The sequence below is a fragment of the Gracilinanus agilis genome, chromosome 5 (assembly GCF_016433145.1).
Source record: "Gracilinanus agilis isolate LMUSP501 chromosome 5, AgileGrace, whole genome shotgun sequence".
Taxonomy (NCBI): Eukaryota; Metazoa; Chordata; class Mammalia; order Didelphimorphia; family Didelphidae; genus Gracilinanus; species Gracilinanus agilis.
Window position 1 is genome coordinate 41,829,542 of NC_058134.1, and position 13,328 is coordinate 41,842,869.

Genomic DNA, 13,328 nt, shown 5'->3' on the forward strand with positions numbered 1-13,328 from the left:
ATGCCCATACTTTCCCTTGGAAATATATAGTCAATTTTGATGGGTAGTTGATCCGTGGTTGCAGGCCCAGCTCTCTTGCCTTTCTGAATATTGTATTCCACGCCTTATGGTCTTTTAGTGTTGAGGCTGCCAGATCCTGTGTGATCCTGATTGTTGCTCCTTGATATTTGAATTGTTTCTTTCTGGCTTCTTGTAAGATTTTTTCTTTTGCTTGGAAACTCTTGAATTTTGCAATGATATTTCTTGGTGTTTTCCTTTCTTGATCGAATGCCGCAGGTGTTCTATGAATCCTTTCAATGTCTATATTGCCCTCTTGTTGTAGGACTTCAGGGCAATTTTGCTGAATTATTTCTGTTAGTATAGAGTCCAGGTTTTTATTAATTTCTGGTTTTTCTGGAAGACCAATTATTCTCAAATTGTCTCTTCTAGACCGGTTTTCTTGGTCTGTCACTCTCTCATTGAGATATTTCATGTTTCCTTCTATTTTTTCAGTCTTTTGGCTTTGTTTTATTTGTTCTTGTTGTCCTGAGAGATCATTAGTTTCTACTTGCTCAATTCTAGCCTTTAGGGATTGATTTTCGGCTATAATTTTTTGGTTTTCGGCCATAATCTTCTGGTAAACGGCCATAATCTTTTGGTTTTCGGCCATAATCTTCTTGTTTTTGGCCATAATCTTCTGGTATTCCTTTTCAATCTGGTCATTTCTTGTGTTCAATTTGCTTATTAGTTCATTTGGTTTCTGAGCCTCGCTTTCCAGTTGCAAGATTCTACCTTTTAAACTGTTATTTTCTTGCCAGATCTCTTCCATTTTCCTCAAAATCTCAGATTTGAACTCTTCCATACCTTGTGAGGAGTTTTCCTTATTTGGGGAGGGTCTGGATGGTTGTTTGTTCTCCTCCTCTGTTTGCTCGGTTGTCTGGATTTTCTCTGTGTAAAAGCTGTCGAGTGTTAGAGACTTCTTTTTTTTGTTATTATTCTTTCTCTTCTGAATTTCCTGTAACTGATTAGCCATCATTAGCCCAGCAGCTTCTCAGGTTTATCCTCGCGCTCAGTGTCTGTCAGAGATCTATTGCCTCCTGAGGTCTGAGTTCTAGTTTTTTCCAAGGTCAAGCCCCCTGGTGGATTCCCTTGCTTGATCCTCTGCAGGAGGTTCCTTTACAAGTCTCAGGGAGCTACTTCCACAGTTGTATACCCGTCTGCACTGGTTCCCCACTTAGGCTTTAGTTCCTGGCTGTGTCTGCCTCCACCCACACCTCTGCTCAGCCGGCACCCACGCCTCTGCTCAGCGGGCGCGCGCCCCGCGTCCACTCCCTGCTCCCGCGCGCTCAGATTTCGCGTGCGTTCTTGACTTAATGGGGTCCTAAGTCTTGCTGCTCTCAGGAACAGGTCCCGGAGCTGCCGATGACTTGATGGGTGCCCCAAACTTGCTCTATTTCTTTTTAGCTGGGTTCGGAGCTATAGGTGAGTGTGGAGGGGGTGGGGGTGGGGCGGTTGCTCTGCCCGCGATTGAGTGAGTGAGAGCCCTTTTTAGCCTGGAAATGTCTCGATTCCACGTACCTTCCACGCTGTGCCCTGTTGTGGGGTTCCTCCGTTCGTCTGGACTTGTTTTTATGTCCCCTTGAGGAGTTTTGTGTGTTTTGGTCAGGAGAGGTTAAGAGCTGCTTCTTACTCTGCCGCCATCTTAACCCGGAAGCTGAATGGCTCTCCTGACTATATTCTTACCAAAAATGCCAGCCAAAATAGCATCAAGATTCTCCATGAAGACCAAATCATAGTCCTCTAACTAGAACATATGGTCTCTTGTTTTCACAATATGATCAGATACTCCTTCCAGAGAGAAATCTATTTTCTATTTTTTAACATCCTCTACTTTACCTAATCCAGTCAAAGGAATACAGTTGATATTTATAAACACTTCTGGACTTTATGCAGAAAATGAGTCATTGACTGAATTTGTCAAGCATTTATTAATTACTTACTATGTACCAGTCATAGCATTGCTAAGACAAAAGTGAGGCAGTATGTGCTTCTAAGGAACTTATATTCTGATAGGGGAGAAATTAGTTAAATATGAATGTGTGGTGTGTGCATGCCCACACAGGAAATTCCCCCTGTAGTGACCCCCTCCAGTGAAAAATACTCCACAGGCAGTTTGTGACACAGGCCTGGAAGTCACAAGAATGATTGGGGCTAGATAGAAGGATCTGAGAGTCATCTGTATAGAGGTGAATTCATGGAAGGTGACAAGATTATTTAAAAAGAAGAGGAGGGCCCAGCCTTAGGGTTCATCCACAACTTGTGGACTTAACATGGATGATGATACAGCCAAGAAAACTGAGGAGAACTAGTCATACAGGTAGGAGGAAAAAAATCCCAGAGAGAAGAAAGACTATTCAGGAGGATAAAGTGGTAAGCATTGTCAAATGGTTCAGAAATGTCAAGAAGCATAAGGATTGAGAAAAAGCCATTAGATTTTGGGATTATAGATCACTGGTAACTTTGAACAGAACAGATTTAGTTGAATAAATAATAAACAGATTGAAAAGTGCAAAGGAAATGAGAGGAAACAAACAGTGTAGATGGCTTTTTTTTTTCTAGGAGTTTAGCTAAGGGAAAGAGAAAAATACAATAAAAGCTAGCAGGGATGTAGGACATAGTGAACTAAAAAAAAAATTAAAGATGGGAAAGGGTTAGGCATGTTTGTTGGCAGTGGGACGCAATGTGTAGATGAAGGAAACTGAATACTGGAGAGTGCAGAGGGCCAATATTTGGGACATTTACCTACAGAAGACAGGAAAGGATGTGTAGAAGGGTTGGCCTTGCTTTGCAAAAAGAGTCACCTTTTTCACCAGAAGCTAGAGTAAAGGAAGAGATCATAAAACCATAGATTTAGAGATAGAAGGGAAAGTCAGAGTCACCTAATTCAATCTTCTCATTTTACAGATGAGGAAACTGAAGGTGCAAAGTTAAGTGACTTGCTTAGGGTTACACATCTAATAAATATCAGAGGAAGGATTTGAACTCAGTTCTTCCTGATTCCAAGATGGAGAAGAAGGATGCAACAAGGATGTTAAGATGCAGGAGAGGGAGTCTGAGGTGAATGACCTCAATGTTGTTGAACTCTGAAGCAGTGCCCTCAGATGAAGAGAAAGGCTATGGTGACTTGGGAGTTTTGAGAAAATGTGTGGAACAGCCCCATGGGGAGAGGGGTAAGAAATCTATTAGGCAGTCAAAGGTCTGCCTGCTTGGACTGAGGGTGCATTGAAATAAAATGACATAACTTTGTAGTGGACCCAGGAAGCAAGTTTCACAAACTCCTCCAGCTCTACGTAGCAGCATGTGAACAGAAACAAAGACATGATAGGAATAATCCAGGGCTGGGGCTTGGAAGGAGGTGAGTCCATAACAAGGGAGTAGGGGTTTCAAGAGTAGGATAGTGTTGAGGTGAACTGGTTCACCAAGGGATGAGGTTGAGAAGGGAAGAGAATACAGACAGAATAGGAGGAGTCTCATCTGAGGACATAAAATTCAGTGTGGGGGAAGCAGAAAGATTTCGGAAAAGAAGGGCATAGGGAGAAGTGGAGTGATAAAAGATTATGATAAAATGACGGAATTTCAGAATTCTTGAATATAGAACTGGAACACTTGTGAATAATGGCAGAATCACACATTTGATCATCCTTCCCTGTAGATGTGATATAGTTGAGGGAGTGTGCTATGGGAGATAAGCAGATTAAAAAACTGGAAAGTCAAATTATTTTAGGTAATATTAATATGTATATTGAAATCTTCTATTATGAAGGTGGGAATTGGAATGGAGAGAGAACTGTGAGCCAGATATTGAACACATTGGAAAGAGGAAGAATGTCCCTAGGGGCTGGTACAAAACAATTAGTGGGATCTGGACCAGGCTTGTATAATGAGATTAAATCTACCTTGCCCATTCTCAAATCTAATCACCAAAAGTGTAATCAACTCCACTTAACTCACAAGTTTGGAGGTCTGTGGCCCACATGTGCTAGAGTGGGTGATGAATCAGAATTTACTAACTGCCTCCTGGGCAGTTCTAAGAAAAGCGGCTGTTGTGACTGGACACGTAAACTAGGAGGAAGGCACAGAAAGTGACGCATAAGAAGCCCCTTTAAAAGAGAGTTCAGTGAGTTCAGCTGGGCCCTCTTCTGGTTCGTGTCTTGGATCTGAAGAAGCTCTTCTTGTTCTGGACCTGGGACCCTAAGACCTGGGTGAGACTGTTCTTAAATCTTTCCTTTGGAATTTCACGTGGTGGGTGTAAAGACTGAATCTTCCTGAACTTCTCTTAAGGAACTTCTCTTTCAAAAGAGACTGTGACTGAAGCTTTTGCTTCATTTGCCTCCGGGCCCTCCAGGCCTCTGACTTTTCTACCTTGGGCTCAAGGCTGAGTCTCCCTTGACTGAAGACTAATTAGATCTGTCTGGTTAAACTAGGGGCCAGAATAAATTACCTAATGTGTTAGGTTACTTATCCTATCTTATCCTCTTTCTGATTTTCTTATTTTCTCTACCTCTCCTCATTTGTAAATAAACTTCCATAAAGGTCATTTAACTTGAGGTTATTCTTTAATTGGGGATTGATAATTCTTCAATTCCCTGGCGACCAAACCTCTTAATATCCACCTATCCAAACCCCTTTTACTCCTAACATAAGCTTGAATACAGAGAATCTTAGGTGAGAAGAGGTTGTTGAGTAACAGCTGAACAAGGAGAGTCTAAAAGGGCAATGGTGGGCAACTGTATTCTGACTTAGTCACTTGGAACAGTGAGTCAAGGGGTAGGAAAGAAGGTGCAATCAATGCTGGTAAGGATGACCTAGAAAGCAGTATCAAGAGATATCAAGGGGCAGCTGGGTAGCTCAGTGGAGTGAGAGTCAGGCCTAGAGACAGGAGGTCCTAGGTTCAAACCCGGCCTCAGCCATTTCCCAGCTGTGTGACCCTGGGCAAGTCACTTGACCCCCATTGCCCAGACCTTACCAATCTTCCACCTATGAGACAATACACTGAAGTACAAGGGTTAAAAAAAAAAAAAAAGAGAGATATCAAGAGAAGACAAGTCTCAGTGCCAGAAGATGGAAGGAGAAAGAGGAAAAGGACTAATAAGTTTGTTAATTATAGAGTTAGGTAACCAGAGGGTATTATAATACAGATTAGCTCTAATTTCATCAGATAAGAAGAATTTCCTTGTGGAAAAGATTGGGATTGGGGATTATAGACAGATAATTTAGAATTCGGGTACATAGACCAATAATCAATATATTTCCTACCTTTCTGTTTCCTTTTCCTTTCCCTGAATCTCTATAGTTAAATAAATAGGTTTTTTAAAAAATAACTGATCTCCAGCTAAGTTCCTCAACTGATATCAACGGAATCTCCCTATAAGTAATAGCTTATCAATAACTATCAACACCTATTAATAATAGATCAATATTCCCCATAAGAGTATAATGAAAGGGGCAGGTAGGTCTGAAGTAGAACCCTGTAGGGGGATAGTTAAGATGAGTTAATCAGGGATTGGGCAGCAGGGTTAAGAAAGACAGGGTTTGTTTTCTAGGAGTTGTAAGGTTCAGTATCACTACGAGATAAGCATCATTGAGAGTAAGAAGGGGTTTGCTCATTGTTAGGGAATGAGTCAGAAGATCAGTGGATGGGAGGAGATCCACTAATGAAGGCAGAGATTAGAAGGCTCAGTCTCTTCTCTGCCCTGGTCCACAGTCCACTTGTAAGTAAACTAAATGGCCAAATCTCATTTATAATACCATTTCAAACCTGCCTTTAGCTATATGGAGCCAGTTGCAGAAATTTCTTAAAATTATTGCTTGAATTGAAATTTTAAAATGCTCCCTTTGTGTGAAGGAAAAAATAAAGTCTGTTCTAAGGTTTAATGTTAAAACTCATAATATAATTTAAATCACAAGATCTTTTTCTAGGCTCATATTTTTAATAACAATATACATTCTTTCCAAATACATCAAATTTTGTGGCCTGTGATCATTAAAATTGAGAAGAAGCATACATTACCTGTCTCTTGCAGTAGCCTTCCCCTTTACCATATCCTTCCAGACCCAAGGTCTGTATGTTCAGTGAATGCAACCGGGCCAGGGTTTCTACTGTAGCCACATATAAGGCTGCTCGTTCTGCTGGGCTAATTTCAGAAAGAGAGAAATCACGAAAGATGCGACCCTACAAAACCAATACAACAGATAGATCATTAAAAATTTCATTGCTCATCATAACTATGTCATTTCACTAATGATCACTAAATTTCCTTCAGAAACATTTGGGAGAACAAATTTGTAATCAAATCCAGCATCCTTTTCAGAATTTATTCTGGAAATATTACTTTCAAATATTGACTTAAAAAGAATTTTTTGTTGTTCAGGAAGAAAATGATCTTTAAAAGAAAAAAAAATAACAAGTTCAGAAAAACAATCTACAACTATAATCTTTCAGTTCTATGCTTTAATGCAATGACATTAAATTTTTTTTTCATTTCAAAAATTGTTAGTTCCTTATTTGGGAATTAGTTAAAAAACAACACTGTCATAATCTTTGAAAATTCACTATCATCTGAGTAAAATTCTCCCCCTCCATCCCCATTATTATATTTCACAGATCTATACTGACACCTAGAGGATAAGGTAAGATTTAGGCAATTTTTAAAAAAATAGACAATTTGTTCTAACATTTGACTTTGGAACCCAGCCATACTACTGTTGGGTTTGTACCCCAAAAAGAAAATAAGGATAAAGGCTGGTAAAAAATATTTATAGCTGCACTCTTTGTGCTGGCAAAAAATTGGAAAATGAAGGGATGTTCATCGATTGGGGAATGGCTGAACAAATTGTGGTATCTGATGGTGATGGAATATTATTGTGCTGAAAGGAATGATGAACTGGAGGAATTCCATGTGAACTGGAAAGACCTCCAGGAATTGATGCAGAGCAAAAGGTGCAGAACCAGGAGAACATTGTACACAGACATTATGGCACAATCGAATGTAATGAACTTTTCTACTAGCAGCAAAGCAATATCCCAGGACAATCCAGAGGAACTTATGAGAAAGAATGCTATCCACATCCAGAGAAAGAACTGTGGGAGCAGAAATGCAGAAGAAAAAATATGACTGACCATGTAGTTTGATTAGAGTTTTTATGTTAAAAGACCACTCTACCGCAAATATGAATAACATGGAAATAGGTTTTGAACAATGATACATGTATAACCCAGTAGAACTGCTTGTCAGCTTTGGGGGGGGGGGGAAGAAAGAGTGTGTGTGTGTGGGACAGAATTATGAATCATGTAACCATGGAAAAATATTTTAAATTAAAACAATAAAAAAAATTGACTTTGGTCCCAGTATTTTTTTTTAGTTAACGTCCAAGGGAAAATCAGAAATAAGTTTTGGTAGCATGACAGATAAAAGTTTAAAACCAGGGGGAAAATAGCCATAGATAAATCAAAGGACACAAATAGTTAGTTTTGAATGAAAAATAAAAAGCAATTGTAAATAACCATATGAAAAAATGGTCCACAATCACTAATAAGAGAAATTCAAGTTAACTCTAAGATTTTATCTTATACCTCCAAGACTGATAACATATAAAATTTATAAATGGATTGTAGAGGTTGTAGGAAGAGAGTCACACTCATGATCATTGATGGAATTGTGAAAAGGTTTAACTATTCTGAAGAAACATTTGAAATTTTACTAGAAAAATCGCTAAATTTATAGCAGTACTATTTTTAGGGAAACAAAGAACTGGAAACAAAATGAATGCTCACGGATTGGGGATTAGTTGAACAAATTATGATATATTAATATAATAGAATATTATTGTACTACAAGGAACAACTAGTATGAAGAATTCAGAGAAACCTGGGAATATCTGTATGAACTAATCCAAAGTAGAGTAAACAGAAATAAGAGAACAATTTACACACTGGCCACAAGAATGTAAGAGAAATAACATTAAAAGGTATTAGGATTATGATCACTGCAGTGACCAATCAAAGCTCCAGAAGTGAAATATACTTTCTTTCTCTCTGAAGGGAGGTAGTAGATTACAGGTATGGAAAGAGGTGGACGTGGCTAGACATGACCAATAGATTTTGTTTTGTTTAACTTCACTTCTTTGTGACAAAGAAGAATTCAATTGGGGAGTCCTTAGGAAGTGATATGTATGTAAAAAAATCAATAAATAGTTAAACAGAAAGGAAAAATAACCTCCTGAATTATCTAATTTTTAAAGAAATGTTTCCCCTCAGCAGCAGCTAAAATAACCCCAACTGTTTGATCCTTATCCTGAATAGCAACAGGATAATAGTGTGCATACTGGTTTACCTGTACATGTTCCATCACATAAAATTCGGTTCCAATCACAGAAACATCCTTGCAGTACAGTAAAGGCTTAGGGACCGGAAATCCATTAGAAAACAAGGCTTTCTGCACCCGGAATTCTCTGTCAATCTGAATAGAATGGATTATTCAACATTCAAAATCCTAATGTCAAAATCCTCTTGACATATAGTTCATCATTTTTTTCATGACAACGTTTAAATACTGTAGCTTCTGAAACAATGCAGTGAGGAGGGAGTGGGGAGAGAGAGAGAGAGAGACATAGAGACAGACAGAGAGAGAGACAGAGAGAAACAGAGAGAGAGTGAGAGTGAGTGCAAGCTGGTTGTGGAGAGAAAGGATTTGGATGAAAGTTAAAAGCCTCTGGGTGACCTTATCCTCACCACTCTGCGAGATCAAGTTTCCTCATCTGTAAAATAATAGCCAGTGGTAGATTATCATGAAGGGCCTTTCCAGTCTAAATCTATGTTCCTAAAAAATTTAAATGTATTCTTATTTCTAATTTGTCCACTACATAAGAATGTTTATAGGATTACATTACTCAAGATTACCTAGGATAATAAGTCATTTTCCAAGAATGTTACAGCACTAAGTTTTCCTTCTAAGGGTGGTCTTGGTTCCCAAATTACTAAAACTATTGAAAATTATGAAGTTGATTCTTAATTGGATAATCAAGTAGAATTCCATTTAATAAATACCAGTATAATATTCAAGCCAATTTAAGTCAATTGTGAGAGTAGGGTGTGGGAGAAGAAAGGTGCCATGTGGAAGGTATCCAAATTTGTAATCTCATTTGTGTAGAGAATTTCTGGTATAGACAAAGATCAACAACTTTTGTGCATTTCATAATCTTGGAGAACTGCCTGGGGGTTCTGAGAGATGATGATTTATTCAATGTTACATGGATGTTTCTAACTCCTAGACCAACCTCCTCTCCACTATAGTAATTTGCTTCTTGAACCAATACAAAGCCCTGTTTTGTGCCTTTCTCACAGGTCTGTGATAATTTTGGTTGAGCTCTCCAGCTCTTTATAACCTAAGTAATTTAATATTAACATATTTTCTAGCTGTCTGGGGTTAGTCTCTTAGAGCTTGTAAATCAAATCAAGTGAATTTTTTTTTTTACAATCAAATCAAAATTGTTTATTGACTAATCAAAAGAAAATAAAGGGGAAGAAGCTCTCTTTCTCCCTTGGCTTCTACAATATTACCCTTCCTTGGTTCTCCTTTTACCTCAGTGTAAGTTCCATATGTCTTCTTTCTACCTCTTCTTTCTCCTTCCCTCCAAATGACGGTATTTCCCAGGACTCTGTTTCTGGGTTCATATCCCTACTCTGACACTTAGCTAGTTTTGTGATCAAGGACAAGCTAATTAATCTTTTGAACTTCATTGGTAAATTGGGGATTAAAAACAGCTGAGTCTATGTTGTAGAGTTTTTGTAATAATTTTGAATGCAACCTCTACTCACATGACTTTACCTCTGATCTCAGACTCCTTTGTAAGTTCTAGGTCCAGCAGTTTTCCCAGTTCCTATTAGACATCTCCACCTCTATTTTCCTAATATCTCAGAGTCAACAAGTGCAGAACCCACTCTTCCTCCTCTTCCTGACGTCAACATTCCTATTAATACTAGTACTAGTTAGTTATTAGTACTAAGCTATTCTATATACTGTCATGATACTAATCAATGAATAATTGTTAATATTAATTAGTACTACTAGTTCACATTGCCATTGTTTTATAGTTTACATAATGCTGTCCTAACTACTTCTCTGAAATAGGTAGTAGCTGGATTATTCTCTTCTGCCCTATATCACATGGCTAGAACTGGGACTTGAGCCAGGTTGGTTTCCAATTTCATTGCTATTATTTCCAGGTTTTACAAAGCCATTTCCCCTTTCACCCAGAGTTGAAATACTGGTTTCACCTTTAGCTCCTCTTTCCTTCATTCTCCCCAACGCACCTACTCTCCTAAGTACCATCCATTCTGCTTTTGAAGTATTAATGAAATCTGTTCTTTCTCCTCCATTGCCATTGCCACCAACATCCTACTTTACTAGGTCCTCATCTGTTGTCTAGACTACTGGGTCACCTGCCTCAAGTCTGTCCAGTTAGCACACTGCTGCTAGAATAATTTTGTGAGAACACAGCTAAAATCACCTGTCCTGAATTAGGAGCTTCAAGGATTCCTAATTGCTTACAAAATAAAGTTTGACTTTCTGTGATTTGGTTGTCTCATCTTCTTTCCTCATCTTCTTTCCCACCTCTCCTCTAGCATACACTCTACACCACAGCTAATCTGAGCTACTATCTGCTTCATTAATATTCCCCATATATTTCCATCTTCTTGTATTCACTCACACTCTTTTTTCTGCTTAAAGTTTCCTTCTCCAGTTTTGGCTAAGTTAGCTGTCTTTGAGAGTCCTACGCCAATTTAATTTCTCTCAAAAATGTATCCAAAGACTCCCCTGATTATCATGGACAAAAGAAATGTTTTTGGTTTTTTTTTACCTCTGACCTCCCATAGCACTTTGTACTTTTTTTATTCCATAGCTTTTTGTTTACTTGCTTCATTTTCCCTACTGGACTATAAACCCCGTGAGATCAAGAATTCTCCATTTTCAGGCTCTCCAGTGTCTAGCATAGTGTCTCAAACATAGTAATAAAATGAGAAGTAAGTTTTGAGGAAGTGGATGGCTAAAACGATCTTCACAAGTCTTTGCCAACCTAACAATCAACCTCTTTAGTGCAGATGTTGTTATTTAATAAAGTTCTTAAATGCCGTTTCTGCATTTGAACATCTCTGCTTTCAAGGGGGTTCCAAATGCATTCTTCCATTTCCTCCTCTTTTGAAAACCTGGTGTATCATTTTTTTACAAAATGATTTTTTATCATTATAATTAGCTTTAAGTCCAACTCAGACATTTGAAGAATACCTACAAAAGTCTTTGTCAAAGCTTACTTTTCATTGCTAATAAAATTAGATGAAAATCCTATTCAAGAATTTTAATTTTTCTCTTTCCGTTGGATAGTTATAAGTACAACATAAAGTCCCAGAATAATTATTCTGTTTTACCCACTTTGTCTTCAGTTTGGTAGATCTGTAACCTAACAGTTATTTAAATCCCTCTTTTGGTACCAATTAGACCCTTTCCCTGCATCTGCATCCTGGTGATTCTTTTGCACCTTGCTATTCCATAAAGGATTCATCCGTACACCACCATTTCCATAGGTTGTTTTTGTTTTTTACATTTTGTGACACATCTTCGTGTCATTTTAACACAAGTGAAACAAAAGACTAAAAGGAAAACCTATATAAATTGACCAGAACTAAGAACAAAGTTGTTGAATGATTGTTTCCTAGCCAAGATAATAGAGGGTTGGGCTATGGCTCATGGATAGTGGCTTAAAGACAACTATAAATATGAGGTTCTACCTCTGTTTTTCTCTTCCTTCATTTTTAAAATCCTTGCCTTCCATTTTGGAATCAATATTATATATTGGTTCCAAGGTAGAACAGTGGTAAGGGCTAGGCAACGGGGATTAAGTAATTTGCCTAGGGTTATACAGTCAGGAAGTGTCTGAGTCCAGATTTGAACTCAGGACCTTCCACCTCTAAGGTCTTACTCTCAATCCACTGAGCCACTTAGTTGCTCCCTGAATTATTTTTCAATGGAAGGAAGAGAGAAGCACAATTTAATGAACCTGTGAAATCGGGTGCATTTTTGTTGGCTGTGCTTAAAGAAAAAATTTCTTTAAATTTTATTTCATGAGTTTAAAATGTTCTGTTCTTCATACCTCATGTGCTTTTGGAAGGAGAGAGCCAGGTGGTTTTTTCCTGAGTACATAAGTTCGACATCCCTTCTGAAGATAAAAGGTTGGATTGGATTGTCCTGATCTAGATTAAGAGAAATGATTAATTACAAAGATATAAACACAGAATTACAGACTTTTAAGAGTAGAATAGGCCTTACGTGTCATTTAATTTAACTATCTCATTTTACTATATGCTTTCAAAAATGGTATAGAGTGATTCCATAATACGGAATGCTTTTAAAAAACAGATGTCTAAAAAAAAAAAAAACCTTTACCTTCTATCTTAGAATTGATATTATCAGTTCCAAGAAAGTAGGAATATAAGGATTAGGCCAGTGATGGCAAACCTTTTAGATCTTTTCAGAGACCATGTACCATGCCCTACCCCTCCCAGAGACCAAGTGTCCCACCCCCACTTACCCCTGAAGGGAGAGGGAGAAAGGAAGGACAGTGGCCAAAGGGGCAGGGAGACATGGTGGAGAGGGGGAAGGGAACAGTTCTGTTGGAGTCCCTCTGCCTTTCTAGTAACTAACTCTGTCAGGGACAACATGTGTGCCCACAGAGAGGTCTCTGTATGCCATCTTTGGTGTGCCATAGGTTTGCCATCACAAGACTAGGCAATTGAGGTTAAAGGACATGCACAAAGTCATACTGCTAGAAAGTACCTGAGGCCAGATTTGAACCCAGGACTTCCCCTCTCCAGGCTTGGTGCTCTAATTGCTGTGCTACCCAGCTAACTCTATATCTTAACAACTTTCAGTGTTCTCTTAGCTCTATTCCTGGCTTCCTGGACTTTGAAATTGTATCCCTACATGCCATGAACATATGCTATATACACCCCTTCATTCTCCTATATCCTGAATATAGTTTTTGAGGTTCTTTTTGTGTTCTAGCCCCCATTAGAACTTCCCAGACTAAAAGAAATACAAAGGAACTCAAAGGTCCCAAATTCTTGAGAGCAAGGACTGTCTTTTTTTTTTTTTTTTTTTTAATGTCTGTATTTGTATCCCTGGAGTTTAGCATTGTGGCTAATATACAGTAAGTGCTGAATAAATGCTTGTTCATTTAATAAAGGCTCCTTTGGACTTAATGCTCCTTTCCTTTCCTTTTTCCTTTCCTTTCCT

General features: G+C 38.3%; 1 protein-coding gene across 1 annotated transcript in view; it reads right to left on the reverse strand.

Moving 5' to 3' along the window:
- The window catches only part of ACAD11 (acyl-CoA dehydrogenase family member 11), a 99,197-nt gene that overhangs the window by 75,276 nt on the left and 10,593 nt on the right, over positions 1-13,328 (reverse strand). Inside the window, exons 2-4 of the mRNA XM_044678416.1 lie at positions 12,187-12,286; positions 8,373-8,498; positions 6,050-6,211 (exon numbers count right to left, since the gene is read on the reverse strand). Coding sequence (XP_044534351.1) covers positions 6,050-6,211; positions 8,373-8,498; positions 12,187-12,286 — 388 coding nt within the window. The remainder of the gene's footprint in view (positions 1-6,049; positions 6,212-8,372; positions 8,499-12,186; positions 12,287-13,328) is intronic.